This window comes from Megalops cyprinoides, chromosome 24 (genome assembly GCF_013368585.1).
Source record: "Megalops cyprinoides isolate fMegCyp1 chromosome 24, fMegCyp1.pri, whole genome shotgun sequence".
Lineage (NCBI taxonomy): Eukaryota > Metazoa > Chordata > Actinopteri > Elopiformes > Megalopidae > Megalops > Megalops cyprinoides.
In genome coordinates, this window is record NC_050606.1 from 14741388 (window position 1) to 14768201 (window position 26814).

Sequence of the window (26814 nt, forward strand, 5' to 3'; positions counted from 1 at the left end):
CTGAAGCTGATCCCAGGCGTGGGTAGCACAATGCTTGTTTGCAACCTTACAGTAGCCTTGAGGCTCACGAATGGACTATGAGTGGGGTCACCACGGTCCATTTTTCTGCCTGTTTGCTCATGATCCCCCTGAGAGCATCCGTGACAGAGCCCTTCAGAACAGTACATTACATCAGATTACAACTGATACAGTAGGTCAATAAACAATGGTGAGAACTGCAATCATATGCTGGAGAACTGCACTGCAGAAATGATTTAATTAACCAAAAAAGTTCATAAAATAAGTATTTCTATCCTGTGTCTTAAAATACAGGAAACAAATTGTCTTGTTTTCTCATATTACCAAATCCATATACACAATAAAACACACATTTTTTTCCCCATTTCAAGACGTTCCACACCAGAGAATGAATACACAATAATAATCAATGGTAATTGCTATATGCGAAAGAAAAAAAACAATGCATTTTACATATTAACAGTGTTTTATGTGGAGAACACACATAGTAAAGTTCACGTTTAGAATTCTATAGCGGGATAGAAAATTGTTCATTCGATACGGCCGACGAACCAACCTTATTTGATAGACGACAACTTGAAGTTGCAAGGGCGGCGCTGATTTCATGACCCTGTCTTTGGACTAAACAGGCCACAACTGCACGATTGTCCTTCTGACCCACATGGCGGGCTTGTTTTTTCTTGTGCTAAAGCTGACCTTGCACGGATTCCAAACATTCACTGCCCACAGGTTATCAGCATTAAAACAACATTGAGCCTTAAGCCTTAAGCGCTTAGCATCGTTTGTATTTTCTTTTGTTTTGCATTCAGGAGGAAACTAAACAGTTCGGCCTTTCCTCTTGCCTTGCATTTATTGCTTGTAAAATCATATCAAAGAGTGAATGGTTTAGAGTTACGCAGTTGGGACGCACTTTCATTTTGACTTGTTTGCAAGGTAGAGTTGGAGTTTGGTTCACTGCATGTAATTGTACTAGCTGTCTAAATAGTCTTGATGAAAGAAATCCCCATTTATATTTAAATGTATTGTTATTTTAACAACATTAGTGTACAGTCTAGCAGATTTAGACTACCTCAGTATACACAAAGTGCAGGCTTATGTTAAATTGAGTTTAACAGTTATTATTATTATTATTATTAAAAGCTGAATAAACAATATACAATCATGCATGGTTAATTGTAGTGTTAGTTTCTATACTGTTGAATGTGTGCTCCACATGTGTATTGTTTTTTTTTGGGTGAAATGTTTTATTTATGTGAAATGATGTGATTATACATCATACATTGCCTGTCCTTGTTTTAATTCAATAGAATGACATAATCAAGTCATACAAAGATTAAATGTTGTTCACTGAATAAAAAACTTCCCAGAATAATGTGGCATATTACAATTTACAACTTTTTCCCCTAAAATGGCTTGACAATGGTGATTGAATCCAGGAATTCATTGTAATATGTTGCTAGACTAGGATGAGGGGTTTTGTTTTATTTTATTTATTATTTTTTTTTTTACAATATATTAATTAGTTTTCACTTTTACAACAAGTAGAAGATGGATACATTATGAAATTCACAGAAAAAAAGTACAAAAGACTAAACAATAAAAACAACCAAACAAACCAAAAAACACACAACACCAGCTCAGATTCATACACACAACACAAGAGGTTACAATGATAATGTGCAATAAGAACGTTCAAGGAAATCCCTGCAGCATGATGGCAGAGACACCAGGCTCTACATAGTTCATATAGGGTTCCAAATTTTTTTTTTTTTTAATTGGTCTGTTTTTGAATGTATTATACATATAAGGTACTCTAATGGCACTAAATCAAACAGCACTCTCTGCCAGCCTTTAACAGTTGGTGCTTTTTCATTAATCCACTGCAATAAAATGTTCTTCCTCGCAGCATAAGTAAGAATACAGTACAATCTCTTATTGATGTTACATATCTGCTTGGGAGGCCCAGGATGAGGGACACTGGGTCCATCTCCACTTTCAAACTCAATATTTTTTTTTCTATTTCCTATAGCACACTGGACCAGTACCTTTGTAACTTACGGCATGACCAAAGACAATGAGTTAGAGCACCAACTTCTGTCTTGCATTTAACACGCGTATTGTTTAGTAATTATTGCGATCATTCTTTTAAGATAAGGTATAATAAAAGCCTTGCGTCGCTAGACTGTTACAACCGCTGGCTATGTTCAACATTTGTTTGAAACAGCAGGCGGAGTCAGCGAGGCTATCCAGTGGATTACTTTAACAGTCAAAGCGTGCTGGGTGGAGCTACGGGACACACTGAAGTCACACGAAACTTCAGCCTACACAGTTTGCTTACTTGACAATATCCGAGTATTTACATCTGTGTATTGAACAGAGAGACAAAGTGCCCTAGCGCACCACGTCTGGTCGCCGTTTAAAGTGTTCCGGCGCCATACGTTGTATTTTTCTATTTGCGTAAAAGGATACCTATCTCTGAATGAATGAAATGTCACATGGTATTTTTTTAGTTCAGTAATCTACGAAACAAAGGCAGTTCTGTGGATAAGTGTGATTTTTTTTCTCCCTGCTATCCCCGAAGAATTCTGGAACGGGAATATCTGAAACGGACTGAGAATTGATCAAAACCCTTCACCGATGCCTTAGTTGTGCATATCATTAACACATGGTTCGGCTGGAAATCGTACATACTGTAATCCCTTTGGATTAATTAAGGAAGGAACATGGATAATTTCTTTACAGAGGTGAGTTAGCGAAACGTGCGCCATTTATCAGTGTTTAGAAGTGTTTTAAACTTGTTTTGCTTAACATGAAAGTGAAATGCAATTTCGTTTTAGTCCGAATTAATTTGTCTAATAAATAAATGTTAACAGCACAGACTTATTTAGCTCTAAGTGTGCAGTTTTACACGTGCTTTGTCCGCAGTCTTAACAATGCTTTTAGTTCAGTATTGTTTTATGCGTTTGTTATGAATCGTTCCTCTGTTTATTTAGTGCTTTATTATGATCGATGAATGAGACGGAAGTAAAGCAGTTGGAATCAGAGCAGAATCTGTAGTGAGTTGAGCCGGTGAAACACACCGGTGCGGGCTCTTCTGGAAGACTGCCCAGTGGAACTCTGGGGTTTTGGTATTTCCTTAGAGTTAAAGGTTTTTTTTCCACGTTTCCTTCAAGAGCTATTAATAGAGGCATAGATGTATAGGCTACTTTTGAAACAATTTGCATTTACGTGCATCGCGAGGTGTGATTTTTTTCACTTGTTTACAAATAACATCAGAGCAAAACAACAACAATAATAATAAAATGAATAATACGAGTTATTTCATCATTGAACAAAATCTTGTAACCATGTCTCCTCTTTGACGAAATCCTGCTGGAGGAAGGAGCTCTAAAGTTAACAATGTTTTGACTTTCTGGAGCGTCAGTAAGATCTGCGATTTGCCTGTTTTAGTTTTCTGAAATTGCTGCAATGTGTGCAGTGATGTACAGTGAAACCGTTCGTAGGTTCGAGCAAAGAAGATATATTTCTGGTCCTGGAAGAGCATTTGTAGCGACTCGTCTCATCAATGCATTAAGGAACTTGAATCTGGTGCATAAGGCTCGAACGCACCTTTTCCGATACTATGACTGGCATTGACTTTCGAAACTGCGGTGGCTATGCGTCAGTCGTCATTCTACCAATATTACTAACAGACAGGCGAGAAAGTGCAGACTTATGCGTCACACCTGAACTGCACCTCAGTTGAAGCTCTCCGCCTCAACAAATACCATGAGAAAGGCCGTTGCGAAAGAATCATTATATTTTACCTGTCTGTCGTGGGAGTGGATGAAAAACCATCATTAAAAAAACATGCATATACCCCCTGGCAGTTTAGTGAAATAACTATTACACAGAAGTGAAAACGCGAAAAGAGTTCTCATAACTGGCTGCAAATAACTGTAGGAGTCTAGTGGAACTTGAAATGCCTCTCACAATACCCAGAAGCTATAAAACTGAACAGCTGACAAGTCCCTCTGCCAAAACTGCAAGGGCTCGAACAATAGTCTCAGATATCTCCCCCCTCCCTCGGTTCTGCTGCTAATCTCTCTTTCAAAACAATGAGTTGGTCTTTAAGGAAAAGGCCACTTGATGAGGAAGTGAACTCTCCTTCACAAATGTTAAGACGTTGTTTTGAAGTTAAAAGACCAATGGTCTTAAACCCCTGTCGCATCCAGTCTTGAACTTAAACATTGAGTTTGCAAGAGAAGACTGTGGTAAGTCTTAGGTAAGGTAGTCCATTACTGCAGAAAGCAATGGATCATTTACCTGGAATCCATTGCTTATATTGCATTACATAATTGCCATTTATTATTGGCATATATGACGTATTCCTCTTGCTGCTGCATGGATAGTTCCCTACCTTGTGTTTATACTGCAGGGTTACACAGGTTGTTGCGGAACGGGCTGTATTTATTCAAATTGCAGCACTGTGGATTTTCATTGGTTCTTCAAAATAGCACGGCATCTTTTTATCCCCGCCCACAGGAGAGCTTGTACCTTGACTGCACTACTTGGCAAGACTCTGCTAGTTTTTTTTTTTTTTTCTCATTCAATGATCTCTACAGATTCACTGATATTTTTAGTACCTGGATACCCTGATGTAGTTGGCTCAGTGAAAAGGATTAGCCTTCCAGATGAGCTACAGATCAGTGCATGTGGCCAGCATCTGTGTAGCATTTATATAATACAAATACAGAAAATATACATAACAAGACTGTTGCATGAAAAAGCCCTCCACTTACCTTTGTGGCTGTCTGCAGGATTGTCTTCAGTAGCGTCTGTTATTGTGTAACTCCCCCACCTACTTTTTCAAGAAAAAAACAAACATGTTTTTAGGGGATTGTCCTCTCATGCTGCAAATATTTACTTCATAGCCGAAGCTCATGGCAGGAAATAAACACTTGTGGAAGGAATCCTTGCAGCTACCAAAGTGCAGTGTTTGCATTTTGTTTGGGATACTTTGTAGTGTTGTGGAGTGGTTTCCCCTGTCTGAATGTGTGCACCGAAGTGCACACAGTGTTACCATTCAGAGGGAAAACCCCCTGTTTGTGGGGAAAATTATGGGAGTCCATTATGGGAGGCTGTGGAGAATGTTTGATTGAGGTGGATCATAGAATTGAGAAGGGACTTAGACTGGGGGATGATGCAAAAACATCCAAAACATTTGGAAAGTGTGATTTAGCATTTTAAAGCCTCAGTTGTTTTGGTCAATTTAATAAATATCTTTAACCAACACAATTCTAAAACTGATTTATGAGAACACTATTCTTAGTTACTCACACTGACCCCCCTCCACCCCACCACACACACACACACACACACGTATGCACGCATATACACACACACACACACACATACACGCACAGTCACACACATACATGCAACTTTTTTACAGAATGTAGGGAAAGATGCCAAAACGGGGGATTTTTGGCTCACTGATGGAGCCAGCCTTTTTGTGTATCTGGCAACCCCCGAGTGACGGCTACGCTCATAGACCACTGCCACTGCCAGTCTGACAACCGTGTGAAATGCGTGATGGCTGCATTTCTCATTAGGGGCATAAAACGTAATACCCTAATAATCTTATTCATTGAGTCCCCACAAAAGACGGGGGTTCAAATTCAGTTTGGATTAAAGCTTTTAACGAGGTTAAAGGAGCTGGGTTGTCGTAAAGTAACAGAGGCCTGTTTATTGCACTGTTTGGCTATGCTAGCGTCAGTGAAATGCAGTTTCTGTGAAATGAGAAGAAGCATGCTGAACAAATTCAGAAGACGCCTTTCACTGCAGAAAATACTCCAGAGCTTTGGAAAAAATAGTACTTCAAACAGGCACGCAAACTACATTGTGCGGTTAATCAGTTCCTGATATTGTTATGTGTGTTACTGTGTGAGATGTGAAATGTGAGAATTGCACTCCTTAAAAAAATTATATTTCCGGGGCTGTATGTCATATTTGTGCAGACTTTAAGGGCAGTTCAAATGCTCATTAAGTAAGGCTCTCATTTTTTTTTTTTTTCAAATTAACAGTCTATAATTCCTTTTAAGGTAAAACAAAGCCAAATTATTTTCTTCCTGTAAGAATTGGACAGTATCCTCTGTGAGTTTTATTCATTTCTTGTATTGCTATATTCCTCCTTTATTCATTCCTTGTTTCATTTCATTCCTTGCAAAGCCAGTTCAGAGAAGCAGAGGCTCACACCTCAGAGCAATAGGAAATGCATTTTGGGTTGGGTGCCCCTCAGTGAAAAGTCTATAGACATAGTCTCTGACAGAATAAAGGTACTCCATTCTGCATTTCTTCAGTGCGCTGATAAACCTGTTATCATTTACATACTGTAATTTACCCACCCACTCTTCTAAGACCAGCCAGTACTTTTAAATTAAGACTGAAAATCCTGAAAACTTGTATGCTGCGTTTGAACTTGTTTGAGCCTTATCTTCATGTTTTTAGGTTAATCCTACTCTGACAAACATCATTTTCTTTGATGACGCTTCTCACGTTGTTCCCAAGACGAAAATAAAACTGGTAGTTTGGAGCAGTGATATAACGATGTCTTGCAACACTAAGTTTGAGATAAAAGTGCTAAATATGGAAAAAGGAAAAATCTCAGTGCATATTTTGGTAAATTTGGTTTCGGCTGTTAGCATGACTGTGTCATCTGCTGTGTAACAACTGAAGGGTGTACTTACTGAACAGTGAGTGGGATGGTAGAGGAAACAAAATTACACCTTGCTGTGGCATGTTACTGATAGCCACAGCAAGGTGTAAATTGGAGCAGAGCAAAAAATGCTTCATCCAGGTTTTAACGTGAACATGGCCCGTAACCTCAGGAACGTGACCGCTGGTGTAAATGAACTACAGGCGCCTGCTAGGGAACCTCGAAATAAGCCCGCTCGGAACGCCGTCTTTTCCTCCAGCATTTAAATCGCTCACTTCCTGTCCTTTTGCTCTCAAAATTCCTTACCTTTTCTGCAAGATTTTCAACTGTCGGCATGCTGATACTTATTTCCACATGTGCGAGACTGAATTCACCACTGACCTAAATGGGTCAAAGCATATGGTCATGTGAACTGGGAAAAAACGGCATTTATCTATGTGAATGTAGCGCAATGTGCGTAATTCATGTTAACATGCTTGATGTTGACCTAGTATTTAAACAAGGGTTTGCTGTTGCCTGCCTGTGTCGCACTGTTCAGTGTTAGACTCACACAAGACGGACACAAGTTCAGCTTGAGATTAGTATGCGCACCAGAAATTGAAGGGTTTTGTGGTGGATCTGCCTGTTGCAGTTAAGTGTTGTATTTAACTGAGTGGGTGGGGCCGTTTCCTTGTAACACAAAACAAATGCCTGGAGGGCAGAATAAATGAAATTCACCAAGAGGCATAATGACAGCGTAGTCTCCTTAATCACCTCTAACCCCCAGCCCTCAGGGAGGTGTAAGTGACGTCCGCTCATTACAGACAATAGTGAGCTGCTGCAGACAGCAGGGACGCTCTGGAGGGCGAATCCTGTCAGTGCTCACAAGGGGGTGACTGTCAGTGTCAGTGACGGATGGCATCCTCATGGGCAAGCTTGCTCTGCTGGACATGCAGATGCAAGTGTGCGCACCTACACTCACACACGCTCACCGTCTTTCAGTCTTTTTCTCTCTAACACCTATGCGTTTTGTCTCTCTCTCTGCCACTCACAAAGACACACACACACACACACACTTACACACGCAGAAGCACACACACTACACATACACTCACTCTCTGTCTCTCCCACACAAATACACATATATACTCACGCACTTGCTGTCTCTCTCACACACATGCACAAAAGCATATTCACACACCTTTGCTCCCTCTTTCTATCACTCTCTCACATACAGACACATACACACACATACACACACACGTGCTCACATACAAACACAGACACAGCTCCAAGGCCTGCTGCTGGATGGGGCAAAAATGAATATCCATTTGCACTAATGTCCCCCTCCCTTTCTTACTGTCCCATTACTCTAAGAGGCATTGGACATCGTCCACTAAAAGCCTTTTAGCTGCTTAATGATTCAACAGCTGTCATTAGAGGGTCATTTAAAAGGTGCCCATTAAAAATCTTTTTGATGTTGAACATTCATTAAAAAAAACCCAGAGCAATTTGGACAATACACATGTCTGCTAGGATTGTGCCAGTGAAGGCCTTGAATTGTCTTCTCTGTGAAACCAGGGTAGTTAGTATGCTGGTGTCTGCTCTGAGGTTTTCAGTAGCGATGGCTACTGTTGTACTTTGCGAACACTAAAGTTACTGAAAACAGTGTGTCCAGGCAGAGACCTCACTAAGATAATTAATGGCAATTGAACATGTCTCTTCAACAAAACATTGAAGCGACAGACTATGCACCCCCCATGCGTGAAGCTTTCAAGCCGTTTCCCTCAGCCACACTACGCAACCATAAGTGGAATGCCCGACGGGCTATAGTTTAATCCTAGTTTTGTTAAGGCTGAAAGTTACCATGAATAAGCTGATCAATAATGCAACAGAGTAAATGAAACTGAGTGAAATACAGGCTGTAAATGGGAGTGCTAGCAAATGCAGCACTCTAGTGTTGCTACCTGCGATCACAGTCACATTATGGGCTGGATTTGCATTGTCACTTTGCAGTGGTAAAGCAGTGATGCTGTGTGTATGAATCACATAATGTGGAACATTATGCAGGATATTGAACTGGGAACTGACTCCCGAGAGACATTTGAAATGCAAAACAGACGAAACTAAGAGAAGTGGTTTGCTTTTATTTGTTCCGTAAGTGATCAGTTAACAAGCAGTTAATAACTTAACAATCGTGTAGTTATTAATTCTCTGTCTGAAAACAACAGTTCTACCGGATTGGTATGTTTGGTATTTGCATGTGATCCACTTAACCAGGAAAACAGAAATGCAATACCATTGCGCATTATGTGTTGTACAATGAAAAGTATTAGCAGCCCAGATGGAACAGCAGCCTGGTTGGTCTGGCTCTTCAGAGAAGACCACTTCTAAGAAATGAGTTTGGGAGCTGCGTAGCGATAAAAGAATTTTATTCTTTGTGGAGCACAGAAGTCTGGAATCAAATGACAAAGTCCCCAAGCGAAGGTAGCACTTAAGTGTGACGTATTTAAGCCGCACAGCGGTTGCAGTTTGCAGAGTTGCAGTGTGCAATCAAGGAAAGATCAGCCCTGGAGAGTAGAGGGATTGTGCCTGGCCCAAAAAGCCCGCACATCCTGCCTCCAGCTGAATGATGATGGGGACATCATTGGAGGGACCACAGGGGCCATTTTCCCAAAGTCCTTGTTTCACAGATGTTCCACCTGGTTGCTTTGTGCTGCTTTAACGTGGCACAGGGGATGGTCTACCCCTGTTCTGGAGGTTGGATAGCCTACTGTGGGGGAATTTGGCTTGCTCTCAGGAGGTGGCTCATTGAGTCCTAGGTGGTGCATTTTGTTGTACCCATGAGGAGATTAACCAGAATTACTTCACTAAGTGTCCAGCTGTATAAATGGACAGTGTGTAGCATGTAAGGCATGACAGACACCAAGCCTACATAAGGGGTTTCTGCCAAAGAAGGAAATTAAATACAAATAAGCCAATGAGAGACAGTGTCCAAGTGGTAAACAGGTTTAAAGGGTGAAGAGACTGAAGATGCTGTTTACTGAAAGTAAATACCGGGACTATCTGTGTCGATTCATCCGAGTACTTCCTCAGCATGGAGCACTCTTCTGTTTTCACAAACTCTTTGTGTTTCTATTGGACCCGTCTGTGGAAGATAGGGAGGTTGATATTATTATCTTTGCATCAGCTTTTCCACAACAAAATATCTTTTAGGGGGTACAGTGTGGAGAAAATTGCATTATTTGTATTTCAGAATCAAGAAAATTGAATTGTAATGACACATGATATGAGTGACTGGCCAGGCAAATAAAGATAGAATCGTTTTAACGTACTAAAATAAATGAAATTATGCAAAGCATGGAACAATGTAATCAGAGATGTTTCAGTTCTAAAAGAAGCACATTGTGACATCAGATGATATGACAGACAGCATGTGACTACCTCTCCGTCCAGATTGATTTAAATAGGGCCAGTGGCCAAGTACTAGTTAAGGGTTAATGTTTGTGACCCAGGGGCTGATGTTGGACATTGGTCTTTCCAGTTTGGAGGGCTGTTTTCCATAATTTTTCAAAAATTTGACTTTTAAAATACTGACAGGAGTTTCATCAACAACAACAAAGTGTATTTAATATAGCGCATTTTACAAACTATAGCTGCTGCCAAGATCATGTGTTAACAAGCTTTTTTATAATCCTAATAATAATAATAATAATAATAATAATAATAAGTTAAAAATAATATTCATATAATGTTTAGTGTTATCCTGGGGTCATTGAATGAGTTATTTCCACTCGGGTCACGGATATTCATTATAAGGCCGCTAGTGACAGAAAGCCAATCAACAGAAAATGGCACCAGTCTGCGTGCTAACGTTGTTGGACATTTTCCTGGGTGAGTGAACCGCAGCTTTGACCACAGGCTATGAGCTGACAGAAAGCTGACAAACAGAAGTGTGTGCGGGAGGAAACCGGACCTGGGAGCATATCACAATGCCTCGCAGAGAGACCGTCACAATTCGATGCTCTGTTTACAGTGACTCCTGCACAACAACGGCGTCTGTTGTTCGCCCTGGAGGAGAAACAGAGAGGGAAGCTGGTGTTTATGTTTCAGCCTACTAGCCCACCTCCGTCCCCCTGCCCCCCCCCACCCCCTTCCAGTCCTACACCACCCTCCCCCTCCCCCCCAACCTCCCACTCCACCCTGCCCACTGTGTTGCCACAGCTGGGCAGAACATGGCTTCCATGTCCGGGGCAGCCGGCATGGAGAACAAACACAATTCGAAAAGTAGGTCAGGTAGCCACCGAAAATGGGCAGCAGGGGAAAGGAGGGGGGTGGGGTGGGGGGTGAGAGAGGGGAGTTTCGTCATCCCTTTGCAAGCAGGAATTGACTTCTCAACGGGCCCAAGCAGACGGCAGCAAGAACAAAGGAGAGGCCACACGTTCTGATCCAAACAGCCTGTGCACAGGGGCAGCTGCCTTTCAGAGGTCATTGCTCTGTGTCATGAAGGGGCCGTCCGGTCTTACTGCCTGAGAAGTTCCAGTGCCTCAGTGCTGTACAATCCTATAATTATGGTTGCATCTTAATTCAAAGCATTAAGCATAGTGCTTGAAAAAAAAGCCCTGGGGGCTTGTAATGGAATTGAATTTCTTACTCCTGCCAAAGTGTTTACGGTGGTAACTATTCTTTTTTAGCTTCAGCCAGTCACAATAGTACCTGTTGCTAGAAATCAGCTTTTTCTCAGCAATGTTTGCTGCATGTTAGGGTTCATAGCTAGGGCACTAGGAAAATGATAATTAATCGATATTTGATGAATTCATATATATTGTGAGTAATCCTGATTTTGCTGCAATAGATATTTTATTTCTCTCCACATATCAGTTAAAAAGGTCTCAACTGTGACAGAAAGTAATTTTCAACCCATCTGAGTAGTCATTCTCTAAATCTATAAAATAACCCAAAATCTATGAGAGGCTAACAAAAATGACATATTCTTGATTTATAACTTCTGTGACTTTCGGAAGCTTCAGGAGTTTTCTTTCCACAAAAAATAAATTAAAAACAAGGGAACTTTTTCTACTTCTCCAGTTGTGGGAATAAATTGTTGCGAATGAATGCATTCATGTTGTGTCTTTATATAAACTCAACCCAGGGGCAAGTGATGGTGAATACTTGTCTTTGGCTGCAGACCATTCCATTGATCTGACGGCATTTTCCATTGCTCTGTAATTTCCATGGGACTGTAACAGTGTCAGCAGATCCTTGTGAAAGTTTTTTTTTCATCGTTTTATTCCCCAGCTATTTTATTTAAAAACATATGCCATAGACTGTAAATCCCTATGAACACTTGAAACCCCTCCACTTCTCAAACGTTTATAAAACTGCTGATTTGAGCAGCTCCCGCCAAGAACATTCCTTACACCATGTGGCCGTGTAATGACATTTACTGACAATTAAGGAGAGTTTCCCAAGAACATGTCTACTTTTATAATTAATGTGAACCTTACATTTGTAATGTAACTAAATTAAATTAAAAAATAACATTGGACCCAACTCCCTTGGCTTCAGTTATATTGACTGAACAAACAAATGCTGAGGTGTTTGAGACAGGCAATCCTTTGTCCCAGCTACATTTGTGATTTCAGTGTAAGCATCATTTGTATGAAGAATATGAAAATGTTTTAATGTTCCCCTACAAAATTAAAAATAGACTATAGCAGTAAAGGAACAACCGACAACACTGGAATGACATCCTAGTACAAGTTTGTGGAGGTCTTAGCTGTACAGCTGTGTCACTAAGGATAGTATCAGAATGCATACTCATTTCAGATAATATCACAGAGTATTCAGCGAAGGGCTGGTAGAAGGATATTTTATGGGGAACAATTGCAGACGTCACTATCCTGATGGGACTAATGTTCTGTAATAGGCAGCAAGGCCAGTTTCCTATTCAAACATCGAAAGGAGTCACCACCCTGTTCTGAGGTGTGGTGATAATTTAAAGAGAATGGCAGCAGCAGCAAAGCTGTTGGGTCTTCAGATATGCAGGTGGGGACAGGGTTGGGTTAAAAAGTGGAATACTCTTGACATAAACACATCCTGTGATTTTTTTTGAAGCTCTGTCCAGCTTTGACCTAATCTATTGTGTCTTTTCTCAAGAATGGGTTTCCCTAGAGTTTTTTTTTCGCCAGTTTTAGAGAAACCTTTTTAGGTCAAATATGAAAACTTTAAGCGGATGTTTATTTCACCAGCAGCATTGTTATAAATTCTTACCCCTTGAGGTTTATTTTATACTTTGTCAAATTTACCACATGTTGCTGTTATGTGTTGCTTGTAAGAAAAGGAGAAAAAGAAATAGGTGGAAATGCCTGGAAACACTGAGATCACTGGGGCTGGCATATGTTGAGAGTGGTCTCCAGGAACTGCGTGGTCTAACCCTGTGATATCCTCGCCATGTTCAGCAAAGAGAGCTGTCCTCAAGAAGGCATGTATTTGTGGGCCTTCCTTGTCAGCCAGCAGGCTGACAGACAGAGAAACAGCTGCAGGCGTACACAGAGATAGATATAAATCTATAATAAATATACAGAACCTAATGTAGGATGTGCTAAAAGCAAAGCTTTGTCGCAGTGCACTGGGATGTGGCTTCAATCCCCTGGTAACTGGCCATTTTTGGAAAAGTGTAAACATAGACAGGCGCTGATCTGTAGAGGAAGAGGAAGGGGAAGGGGAAGGAGAGATGCATTAAAGAAGGGAGATGAGACCGATAAGGGAACTGAGGGAGGCGTTTCTCAGCAGCCAAGCCCTGACTTGAGGCGGTTCCCATTTTCGGGGGGTGGCATGATGTGGGTCACATATGCCCTTGGCAGAAGCCCCATCAGGCGGAGGGTGGCATCGCACCATGGCTAAACTGACTGTCCTTCGGGTTTGGCGCATGTGCTTGTAGGAGTGTGTGTGTGTGTGTGTGTGTGCGCGCGCGGTGTGTGTGGAGTGGTGTTGGTGGGTTGGGGGTGGTCTGTGGTTCCTTGGCACAAGCCATGAATGCTCCCTTGAGATGGCCCGTCCTATCTGTTACTGCTTAGCTGTGTGACAGTAGCCTCAAACAGTGGGAAGCACAGAGGGCCATTCATTAGAGGCCTCCCTCTTGCATGTGCAGAAAAAGATCGGGCTGCAGCACGCATGAACCCGTCCTGTTTCCTATACATTTGACTGACTTCTTTGATTAGAAGCCACTGATTCAAGGATCAAGAGCCAAGAGCTAAAGGAAGTGACATTTGCTATACAGTAATAGTTACAGTTCCTCGTCCAGACACACTTAATAATAGATTATGAAAAGGTGTGGCTGAATAAAGTGAAATTATAGAGCAAGTGGATATATGTTTTGGGTTGATGTGGTGATAGATGCGAATGCTACGCTCCTAGTCTTCCTCCTTCCAGTCAAACTGAGTTATAACATGGAAGATTGCCACTGCTTTTATATTAACTGTAAATAATTATTTTTTTCTCGTGAACTGGTTGGATGTTTCTGTATTAATGTTCCATTGTTCAGGGAGTAAGATCCATATCATTTAAATGTTAAAAATATTGCAGTTATCCCTGAATCAACATCAGTTTCATTGTTTTCACGTGTTTTTCATGCAGCAAAACCTGAGCAGGCTATGTTCAACTGGGTGTGACTACCTTTCTGGAATTTTCAATATCTAGTGGTAAAGCCTTTATATTGCAGGAGCCCCAGAAATTAATCGGCGAAGGAGGGAAGGATACTACCCCCTTCACTTGCTGCCAAAATATAGTGTTGGAATCACCATAGACTAGGGATGGGGCTTCAGCTGAACTCAATAGGTGCAACAAGCCGCCTTTGTTGATTCCCTCTAAGCCTCTCAGAAACATGGTGCTGGCATGTGACCATGAATAAAAGCCCTTTGCATTTGAACGAAACCCAATCCCTTTTCACCACCAAATTTGTGTGACTCGAGGGAATATGCTGAAAAAGTATGGTCTGAAATTACCGCCTACAGTTGTGGCAAATAGAGTTATTAGTTAACAAATCAAAAAAAAATCTTGGAAAGCACCCCCTTTTCAATGTGACTAGTTGGTACAACTGAAAACCATAATAGTAACCTAACTAGGGATGGGCAAGTCAGTGGTAATTATACAAAAGGGCTAAACCAAAAAGTAAACCTGGAGTTTTTTTTTGGTAGTTGTTTTCCTACTTCAAAGCCATATTTGTTTCAAAGAGATATTTGAAAGAGCTCTTTCAACCTCTTTGGGAGCACAGGAAGGGAATCCTGATGTTTTATTCAGCAGAACATGGAAGTTGATAAGTTGTTTGCTCCTTATTTTATTTGCACTTGCCCCTGCTGAAATTACATTCAGCAGAGAGGTTCATTATCGTTGCTCTGAAAGTGTTACTTTATACTTTAGTGGACATTGGAGGGGTTTGTGGTGTGGTAATGATACTAATGTTGATTCCAGGTTTGATCATATTTCCATCTGAAAAACAGAACAGTGGGTCTCTTTTTTTCTGTCAGCCATCTGTCCAGGACATGTCTCTTTGTAGAAAGAATAGACTTTTCTGGTGAGAAGAAAAGGGGAAACCAGCCTCATGACATTACACTGATATTGGACTTTGGACATTTTGAAGTGTGCAGCAGACAGCAGAATCTCTTTAAATACATGATTCTGGTAAGATTTTCCAATGCAGCACATCACATTGACTTTATCACCTTAATCTCACAGTCTGTCTTTCGTGTCCAGGGGCTGGCTACACCACTGGGAGAGAGAGATAAACTGTTAAAAAGCATCTAGGGCTGGTCTCTGTGAAAACCAAGCCCAGGGAGGGTGTTTCTATTTGGCAAGGCCATCATGGAGGTTGTTTCCTTCCTGCTTTATTAGGAAACGTGTTTGTCTAACTGCACATTTATTTGACATTGTTCAACAGAGGGCAAACTACGTTTGTTGAGCCAAAACACTGTTACTGCATCCAGTCTGAGCGATTGGTCTACCTACTGAATCGAAATGAGCTTCTCTGTTGCCGACAATAAAAGACCACATCTGAGCCCTCTAAGGGTGTGCGCCTGCCCCTTTGCATCTCAAACACTCTGGCAATAAAAAGCAAATGTTGACCTAGTTTGCACATGCAATCCCATGATGCTGGTGCATTGTTGGGCATTGCAAACAGAGAAAGACACACACGGGGATGAATGGTTCTATGAATACTTTGCTCTCATGGGACCAAGTACGCAGGGGATTGACACAGTGACATAATGGCACAGAAAAGTAATCACATGCAGAAGTGACAGAATGAGAGGTGGGAGCTAGAGCTGACTGTAAACACTCTATATTGCGAAGGCCGAGTCCTCAGTAAGCGTGCTTTCTTCCTACCTGCACAGGCAGGCTTGTTTCTCAAGCGGTCTGAATTTGGCAGGGGGTGAACGAGAAGCTCAGATTACCTGCTGTCAACCCTCCGCCAGCATCAAGTCACCAGAAGGGAATTGGGGGGGGGGGGGGGATGAGTCATCTTGCCAGGAGGTGAGGGGTCCGCACCTCACCACGCTAAACTGACTTTTAGTCATAACGTTATTTTCGGGAAGGGCGCGCCGTGACGTCCCCGGGACCGGTCGGTCCTGACGGAGCTCACTCTAGGCGACGGGAGTGGTTCACCTGTCAGTGCAAGTCGGAGGTGCATGCTTGCTGGCTTTTCTGTCACGCAGGTGAAAGTGAGCAGAGAGTTGGCACAGAGGCGAGGCGAGACCGAGGTGAGAAATGTGAGACACTGTCGGGAAGGCGGGCCGCTTTCATTAAACATTAAACATGCCCACGTACAGCGCAGAGGGAGAGGGATTGAGGGGCCATGACGTTGATGGCAAAGAGGTGCGGAGAGCACACTCCTGGCAGGGCCTGTGAAAGCAAACACTTAGCCAAGGCGATAATGACCACCAGCTACCCATCCCTGCTTGCCAGTAACGCCTGTCCAGACACGGACATGGTCTGACAGCTCTCTCTGTCTGGTTATCAGCATTAAAACATTGCGTCATGGGACAGATAGAATTAATCAGATGACATTCACAAAGTGCAATGATCAAAGACTACAGTGATCACAGAAAGTTGTCATGTTATGTCATCAGCAATCAGCAAACTGTGAAGCTTCTTTTGTAAGACTACTGTCCTCGCTGTCTGGACTTGAACTTTTAGGTGGTCATTACAGCTTTCATTGTTTTCTGGACAGTTTCCTTTACCCAAGGTGCACATAGCCTTCATTTGACATTGTCTGTTTGTACAGCTGGGGTATTTACTGATACAATTCATGTTAGATTTCTAACTCAAACTACAGCTGCGTGGGGTTCAGACTTGTAACCTTCTGGTTTTGAGCCCAGGTCCATCACCGCTGTTCTTCACACCAAGTCGCACTGGAACCCAAGCGACAAATGCGGGTGGTTTGATTTGTTATGTCATTTGAGAGCGAGCGATTTGATAAATTCTTGTCTCCTTGTTTTGCACAGCGGGTTTGACGGGAACGGCTGCTGTGATTCCCCAGTCGTTGATTTCCCTATGTTTCCCTTCTTCCACCATCCGTTCCCACAACGGAACGTTCCAGCTCCTCTCCCCCAGCTTCCCCTGATACACTCTGCAGCTGCACTCCAGTGAAACAAGTAACGCAACATCACCCATTTAACCCTGTTTTTTTTTTCCCAGCAATGTAATACTACCATGAGAATGAAGGAATGTACCCTCTGATGCCTGGAGTGTTGCAGGTGTCACGAGACTCAGTCGATACTGTATTAATTAGGGCTTCTGCTGGGACTCGTATTACAGGGAACTTAGGCAGTCCTTACAGATATTGCCAGTGCCAAACAGTTAAGCACCACGGACAGGATGCGGAGGCCGCTAAAGCTAAATGACCGCGTGATGAAAAGGCAAGGATGCGCTCATCAACAGCTGCATCCAGCGTTGTTTAGTTTAGGAGCTGCCCGTGCTCCTTTCACAATGAGGCTGTCAGCAGGGCCCTGTGCAAAGAGGAAGAGCCCTCTCTTGCTCGCCCGCCCCTCCCCGACAATGCTGTTGACAGGTGTTTAGTGTAAAGCCGTTGGACCCAAACTCTGAAGATGTCATTTTACTGATGTCTATGACATCTGTTTACGACGTCCTCAGGTTTGTCTCTACTCTGCTGGATGAGTTTGGTGGTTTACCCATGGAATTCATGAAGTAAAATAAATGGCAAATCACAAGTTCAGAAATAATAAGCCTTTTGGCAGCAACCAAAGGAAGTGTCCATCACTCACTGACCTACTGACAAACTAATCAGCTCCTACGGTAATGACTTTTTGCCACTAGAGCGTGGAGAGGCCAACTAAATAGTTTCAGCCTCTAAGCAGCGCCTGTTTGGTTCTTGTTTGTTTTGTACACACATTCAGAGCTCAGTGATCGCCGATCTCTGTGTGCATTTCTGCGGTTTGCAGAGGCCACTTTGGTCAACCGGACAGCTGATGCTTGGATACGCGTCAGGACGATCCCTCCCTCCAGAGAGTGGCAATTAGTATGAAGCGACCCCAGAGGTGAGGGCGTTTTTGCAACCTCTAAACAGACAGGAAGTGTGCCGAGCACTCCCGGACGAAAGCGAGTGTACTGTGCTCCTTAATGCCCCCGCTGCTCTTGGCCGCAAGCGCTTTCGCCTCGCGTGAACCCCATGGGCGGGTTCCTCAAAGCACCGGCTTCACTCGTTGTGTGTTTCTGTGCTGCCGGGTTCCAAAATAAACAGGTGGTCTCGCTAGCGTTGGCCTCTCTTCAGTGCTGCTTAATCTCTAAATATATCCCGACCACGAAACCTCAGGGCCGATGGGACCGGCTCAGAACGCGGTGCTGATTTTCTAACAAGGGGACGCAATCCTCCAGTGTCATCTGCGAGGGATTTATCTTTATGCACCCATCAGCTCCTGAAGATTTAAAATGGAGCTGGATGTCTTAAAATGCCTGCGTAGACATAACTAAGTCTATTCGCTAAGTATAGCAGAATGGTTTTGGGAAAGCAAATTTTAACAGTAAGACTATTGTAACACATTCTGTTGCATATCAGCATTTAGTGTTTCATCTTCCCCATGTTCCCATGTCCAGGGCCATTTAGAAAGCTGTAAATCAGTTCTGTCCTCCATTATCTGTACACTCATAGCAAATTCAGTTTGAGTCAATCATTATGATTAACTGGTGGCAGTATGGTGTCGTGGCGGTGTGAGATAGCTGTTGAAAGGGAACTGCTATGATACCTTTGTGCTCTGGGAGATGGTAGTGGCGTTAAGGCAACCGTTCCACATTGAAGTGGTCACCTCTTGTTTACCTGCGCATGCAGGTGTGGAGGCTCTCATACAATGGGCGTGTTCAGCGCTGTGTTCACAGCAGTGTGGAAGGGCATTGGCGCAAAGACAGACTGCATGTTACGAGGCGGAAAGTGTTACCCTTCTAAACTGCCACAGTAGCCGGGCAATTTAGATTCACAACTGATAGTGAGTGCCCCATTTTCGCTTCTTGTGAAATATGATGAAGCACTTTGGTTTGATTCGAGAAGCTTAAAAGTATTAGTTTGTGCCAATGTTATGTGGATACTGCAGGAAAGTAAAACCATAAGTAAGCAATGGAAATAACAATCCGTCATCACTTAGGTAGCGTGAGGAGAGAACTCAAACAGATTAGGATTACTTGATTGACTGTGTTTTCTTGGAAATGCTGTAGACCTTTTCAAAATAAATGTGTCTTGACAGGAGATGTTTTTTTTTTTGCATCTTTTCCTCAAACTGAAAACTCAGTTTTTTTCTGCTGTGAATAAACATGCAGGTCTGGGTGAGTCAGTCTGCTTTTTTGACCGCTCCATATGAGAAGCAGTGGTGGCCTCGCTTTTCGCTGATACTGAGCTCTGTCGTGACCTTTGCCCCTTCCCCAGTGCACCAAGTGTATACATTTCCACAGACTTCCTCTGTGCCCCAGCTTTACTGCGGCCCTGTGTAACGTCCGTCCCTTTGTCTACTTAGAGCCGCTGTCAGGGCCTCAGACAGCCCAAGGTCTGTTTGCAGGGCAGTATCACGCCGCCGACATGCATCAGTGGCTTCCTGTCTCGGGAGCGTCGTTGTCGACGGCATTAACAGGGACAGCCTGTCCGAACCGCGATGGAAGCGACAGATTTATAAAGCCGCGATGTCTGTGCGTCATCGTCGCCACGGGGCTGGCCTGTGTTGAGGGCATCGTGGGCCTTTCTCTGGTGTATGGCTCGGCGAACCCCCTCGCTCTGGGAATTATCCAGATGAAATTACACACACACGCTTTCATTTAATACTGAAAAGTTCAAATTTTTGTTTGAAATGTGTGAACATGCTATGTTAACATGGTCTTTGTGTGAACCTCCTAGCCTGTTAGCTTATATTACAGTCTAAATCACAGAACATTTGCAGTTTGCATTTCCAAAATCATAATTAACCTATTGAAGTGACATGTTGGCACTTGGAAAGTTTCTCCAGATGACTTATAGTGTAAACTAGTGTAGCATTATATTTGTAAAAGTTTGTCTCGCACGATAAAAAAAGAGAAAGTTGGTTGAAAAAATTTTGTTGTTGGTGTTATTAGTAAAGGGGTGCTTTCCTTTTCGTAGGTAACAGCAGGTCTCTCATCTCAAGTTGCTGCTCTTTGACATAGCTTGTGAAAATGAGCATCTCGAAAAGATCACAGGAAAAGCTGTCGGATCAAATACAGTTGCGCATCCTCTGCTCAGTTCAAAGGGCCAAAAATAAGCCAGTGGAGTACAGCGATCTCCCGTGACGGATCGGAAGTCCGGCCATGAAACCAGGCATCTTAAAACATAAAGGGAGTCCAGGTTCTCAGTGCCTCATGACTGAAGTTGGACAAAGCTGGACGTTGTTTGCTGGAATGTTTCATGCCAAATTAAGTGAGAATTAGACCGTGCACATTCATGTCCATGGCACAAAGCTGTTTCTTTTGAGTGATGTGTGTGTCTGAGTGTCGTGATTAACTCAGAACTGATCCTTTATTCCCGATTAGAATAGCGTTCCAGCCAGAAGCTCTCTGCCTGAGAAGTATGGACAGTATCTGAAATCTGAAATGGGGGCAGAGAACAGGAAGCTTGGTGTAACCAGAGAACTGGAGGTTAATTTTACCATGACAGAATCTCTGTGATTCTGTAAGAATTCCATGGTAAAGTCTGTTTTGAAGAGAGGTATTTTGTGGGCACTAGGAAAATGAACCATGGAAAGAACTGTTGTCATTCACTTCACTCAACAGACACTCGTATCCAGAGGGACTTACATGGCTTACAACTGCTACATGTTATCCATTTATACAGCTAGGTATTTACTGAGCCATTTCAGGTTAAGTACCTTGCCCAAGGGTATGAAAACAGTGGCCCACCTGGGAATTGTACCAGTAACCATCAGATTGCTAGCCTTGCGCCTTACCGCTACGCCACATTGATGCTAGGCCCACAGGAATAGTCCCACAGGAGGAGTGCAATGCCCCTAATCTTCCACCTATGAAATGTGAATGGATATGCAGTGCGCTACAGATCATTTACTGATTATGATTAATGTTTCAGACTGGGTTTTTGAGGTAATGGGTAGGTGTCTCAGCGTACAGAGTTTTATGAGAAGGTATTTTTGGTATGGCATGCACGTGTGTGTGTGTGTGTGTGTGTGTGTGTGTGTGTGTGTCTACACACACGGGCATGTGTGTGTGCATAAAACACACTGACAATGAGAGTCAACATGAGAACCAGCTTCAAGTTGACCAAACATAATACAGAGGAAAAAAAACAGAATCTATTATTTCTGTAAACACTGTAAGCCCTTCGTAAAATAGTCCCTAGTCACAAGTAGCTAAAAGCAAAACGGCAAGACAGGTGCTATAAGGAGCAGAGCCTCCCCTCTTAGGAGTGTTTGAATAGTCTGCTGATGGCAGATGTAGATTAATGGAGTCAGTGATAAGTACAGATATGGCAACACTAAATTAGCACAGCTGCTTGCACCTGTTACAGTTATCAAGCTAAAGGCGCATGGGAACGCTTTTTTACAATGTACACATGTATCGTGTATAAGATTGCCGATACTGTTGGAGCTACATCCAGTCATGGGGTTTAGTCGTCTTGCTCTGGGACCATTGACAGTGTAGAAACTGGAGAGCAGCCCTGGTGTCTGGGAGAGGCTTAAAAAAACATTGAAATTCATCTTAAGCTGCATTTATGTCCCAACACTTCAGTCCATCTTAGTGCTCCCAGGGAAAAGTAACATGTAATTTGTGTTTGTAGAGAGAACAGAACTTCTGTGCTCATAGCTTTTGTGACCCTGCTGGACAAAGAACGAGGTAGCGCCCCCCTCGTTCACGGTATCCCATATTGCCGCCATCCTCAATGGCGCGAGCTTTAAAATGCATATGCCCTTCCCCTGGGAACGGCAGTTGATGGGACTGTGTTGTCACGAGCTGGCAGAGATTCAAGGTCAATAAACAGCTGCTGGACTTCCTCCAGCAATTCAAATACTGCACCTTGCCCCACCACCTGTTGTACCAACTGCCCAGCACTATTGCCGTGTTTTCTTTCCACTGGACATTATCGCAATATCCACAATTCTGCAGGGCCTCAGTGCCGCTTTGACCTCAGTGATGCTTGCCTCAAGAGGTGACATTTTTTGCTGCTTGTTAAAAACATAAGAATTCTTGGAATGAGATGGCTGGAAACAGCTGTAGGTCGGGGTCCGGACTTGTGCAAACTCGGCCCGCTGGGGGGGAGGTGCACATGTAGTTTCCCCCTCTGGAGCAAGCTTATGGGTATTTACCAAAAAAAGAAAAGAAAAGCCTGCTTCTGAATGCGAGACGTCTGCCTCTTTCGTAGGACAGAACTTCTCCAGGATAAATTACTAGCTTTGCAACCAATATGAGAGAGAGAGCCCATGAGTAAAGATGGGAGTGGTGGCAGTAATTGCTACCCAGATCCCGTAAGTGAAAATAGGCATGCTTTCTGTGGTCCTCGGATGTTTTTTTGTACTTAGCTTGTACTTCAGCATGAATACATACTGTAAGCTACAAGGATCAAGTCATATTCGCACAGATCAGGAATATTCTTATGTTAGCATGCGATAGGAAAACTCATTGTCAGTCGTGTCCTTCACGTCTAGCTAATTGTGTTTAATCTGGTTGCTGTGTGAAAACAGGCGTTACTCGCTTATCCCACTCATGTTAATGATTAAACCCACCTGAAACCAGCAGACCTCTTTTGTTGGCCACAGCACAGCATATGACCAATTAACTTTGTGCAGCTTGGGCACTTTTCTTGTTGGATTGTGATACAGGTGCTTTTACATAGAATTTAGTTTAATTCAATGACAATTAAAATAAATCCATAAAAATATGGATAGGATGCACACGTTGGACAGACAAAAGGTAAAACCCATGGCTTAATAAGTAAGCAAAGTCAGCACGTGTTCATCTGTTTGAATTCAGTTCAGCTGTACAAATTTGCCTGTAGTAAACTGCTTCTATAACCTGATGCCCTTGTGCACTTGTAGTTAGGGTGTGAAGGGTTCTCTGCTGGTGTCAGTATTGAAGAGGAATCCCCCATTGCAAGGGTAGTCACATGACCCAGACTTATATGACCCGCTTATATATGGTCTTAAATCATTCTAACAAAGGTCCAAACCACAAGGCTCCAAACACTATCACCACAACAAGCAATTAGCTGTAGGCCGCTGTCTGTTCTTACATCAAATCAAATTTGGCAGGCCACAGCACACCTGCTTCAAATTGCAGTACAAAATATTGGTCCCAACCATTTATGTGAGGCCCCCTGAGGAACAGATGAACTTTGACCCTAATTATTCCTTTCTGCTGGAAAATTCCATTCCCCTTCATTTAAAAGTTATAGCAAAGGGTTAAAAGGGAGCAGGGATCTTTTTATTCCAACACTACTTTTGGGTGAAAGAGACAACTTGACTGACTGTCTTGTACTGGCGTGTTGGTGGGGATCTGTTCTCCATGGCTGGCCACAAGGAACGTATGATGTGGCAAGAAGAGGAGGTGGGAGATGATTGGTCAATGAGAGGCCTGTCAGGATATAACCCAGAGCTATATTTAATCATCATGATTGTAGGTTCAAAGAAAAGGGAGGGTGGGATCTCTTGACAACTAAAACATGAAGCGACAAACTTGTAAAGCATGTTTTTGAAACATGCATTCATATTATTGTTTGATTGTCTGAATGTTATTTAGGTCCTGAACTGTATCTGTGGCCTGAATTTTGCAATTTGTATTGCAAATACTCTCATGCCTAGAAGTGAAATGTGTATTCAAGGCAGAAATCCAAGATTAACCCCAGGGGAAGTGTTCACTTTGACACACTGAGCACATATCGGAGTATGTGGCCCTTACAAGGCATAATCTAGGTGAATCCACCCCAAACGCTTTTAAATTCTCATAAAACAAAACAAAGTGTGTCTTACAAGCTTAAGCGGTCGATTCACATTTAAATTAGGGGTTTTCGATACTGCTGCTCTATAGAGCAGGGTGCTGTCACATATAGGCCCCGCCTCTTTTTTTCCAGTTATCCCCAGGTTCCCTTGGTCTCAGAGTTAATGATGTCTGTAAAAGTTCCCTCCATGCTCCCAGCCTTAACGCTCACTCCCACTGCGCTGGCAGAGGCCACACAGACTGTAGCTGCCACCAGCGCCAGCCCTGTTACTTCAGCGACCCTCAGCTGGTTCATCTCCAAGTCTCTGAGCCCTCACGGCCATTGAGCGCCAGCTGTGCTGAGGGGCCGCTACGCACGTCCTCTGCTGTCACGAGAGGAAATGCGAATTTCTGTAAGGACCGGCCGGCCATTTTCATGACCTCCATATAAAGACACTGTGGCTCACGTGAGACGCGCTGTACATCATCTGTAAATCAGAAACAGACCATCAGGGACAGAGTCAGCCTGGAGGGAAAGAGAGAGGGAGGGTTAGAGGGAGAGGGAGAGGGTCGGTCACCTGACTAGCTGGAGAACACCTGCCTTCCCGCACCTGGCCTTCACTTTGCCATGAAAAGGCACGAGGAGATCAGTTCAGAAGGAAGCCGCCCCCCCTCCCACCCCCCACCCCCATCCTCTGGGGCTAACGGGGCAGGGGGAGATAAAAAGCATCACCCCTGACGAGCAGGGACGCAATCCGATCTGACTCGGCGCGCCGCGGGGCCACGACAGCTGGCGGCTAGCGGGCGGGCCCCCCGCGGGTGCCAGCGTCGGCCCCCATCGCCCCTCTCCCCCCTGCCCCCCTCTATCCGGGACAGGCCCTGTTTGAGTAAGCCGCCTGGGTGCAGAGTTGGGGGGGCGGGCTCAGGGGCCGGGGTGGATTAGAGAGGAACAATAAGGCCTTGCACGTCTGAAGGGGTGCCGCGTGGTGGTGGTGGTTGGGGGGGGAGTTGGGACACGTCGACACACGACCGCTCCGCAGAAAAAAAGCCTGCTAATACGCTTTGATTGGGGCGCACAAAGGCTACCGTTTAACGCTGCACGCCTCCGAACAAACAGACATGGGCTCAGCTGCCAGAGGTGCAGGGGGCGTCAGTGCTGACTGACCCAGGACCTGCCAGAAAGCTGCCCGGCTTCACAGCACAAGACTGCAGGCGTCTCTGTGGGCCTGCTCTTTTGGCCAGAAGGCAAGCTCACCTCCAGTGTAGCAGCCCAGTTAGGGGCACTTGTTAGAGTGCAGCCAAGGCTAAAAGTCCAGGCTTACCTGCAGGACACAATGCTCTGCCAGTCTGAAGGCTTGTGTTTTAGGGATTGACATCCAAATGTAATACTTGTCTTATTAAACCAAGCATTCAAAGCCATTTCCTGAGCACTGTCGTTATCATATGCAGGGAATTTTCATCGACTCTTAGCTACCTGTTGTCTCATCTTAATGTACTTAAAAGTACAGTTTGTTTATCTGCAAGATGTATTGCTATGTTACAATTCAGTTTCTTCAGTTAGAGAAATTTAAGTCAGTTTGATTGATTGCATTAATCATACCCTCCTACACCACAGAGCTGTGACTTGCACACATGGATTACTCAACCCACTCCATAAACCCTTCAACAGTGCACGAGAAGCTAATCAGAATATTAACGTCAGGTTCTGTCAGGGATGCGCCATGACGGCTGTTTAATTAAATCAGCCTTTTGAGACTGGAAAAGGTTGTTTTACTCCATACCTGGCAGTACGTCAGTCAGATTAGGGAGGCTGAAACTGGAGCTGACTGGCGGAAGATGTCATCTCCCACCTGTGAGATTGCCTTAGACGTGCTTGGCCCTGCGTGCTTTGCGCTAGCGTGCACTCCAAAGAGCATGGCTGCGGTGAACCGTGAATCAGAGCCATGCTGACTTTTGGAAAAGCAAGTCATTAAAATCAGCAAAGCAGCTCCTTCTATTTTCAGAGTTAATGGTGTTCATGTCTGGTTTGGGGTTGGCTTTTGATTAGCCTTTTTTTGTATGAGACAGTGATTTTATTTCTTTGAATCGAAGACAACCTGATCCAGAGTGGCTCCTTTAGCCTGAAATTTGCATGCTATCCCATCATGCAGTGAGGCATTCAAGTTAAGTGCCTTGCTCAGCTTTTCAGTTCATTTCCAACTCCCTTACCACCATGCTAATTTTTTTCTCCTTGCACATGTTTTTGGCCATTGTACCTGGATGTTTTTCTTTGGAAGATGAGTTTTTATTCTGGAGCTTTTGGCGGGGAAGAGAGATGCTGATTTATGTGGGACTCCTCTCTAAGACTGAAACTCCAACAGTGCAAATTCAAAACAGAGAGAGGTGCACTCCAAAGCTGATCTGAGAGAAACCTGTGGAATAACGTGTCAGTTCAGGACTTCTTTTGGATCTGCAGGCTGTATAGAAACAGACAGTCCATGATCAGATCTTAGTGCTCAACTGTTTCATAAAGCAGGTGTGAGGAAGTTATTTATGATTTTAAATGGTTTTCTGCCTGGTTGTTTTTGTTATGAATAATGAATTTAGTCAAACAGCCTTTTAATCTTCCTATGTGTGTAGATATGAGGGTACATCAACCATCGGTACACTTTGTTCTTCTCTTTGAAGAATTTAAGATAAATAAAAATCGTTAA

At 43.4% G+C, this 26814-nt stretch overlaps 1 protein-coding gene across 1 annotated transcript in view; it reads left to right on the forward strand.

The window, feature by feature from the left end:
- Positions 1–2383: 2383 nt before the first annotated feature.
- Positions 2384–26814, forward strand: part of myo10 (myosin X) — a 116293-nt gene continuing 91862 nt past the window's right edge. Inside the window, 1 exon segment of the mRNA XM_036518817.1 lies at positions 2384–2762. Coding sequence (XP_036374710.1) covers positions 2742–2762 — 21 coding nt within the window. The 5' untranslated portion in view covers positions 2384–2741.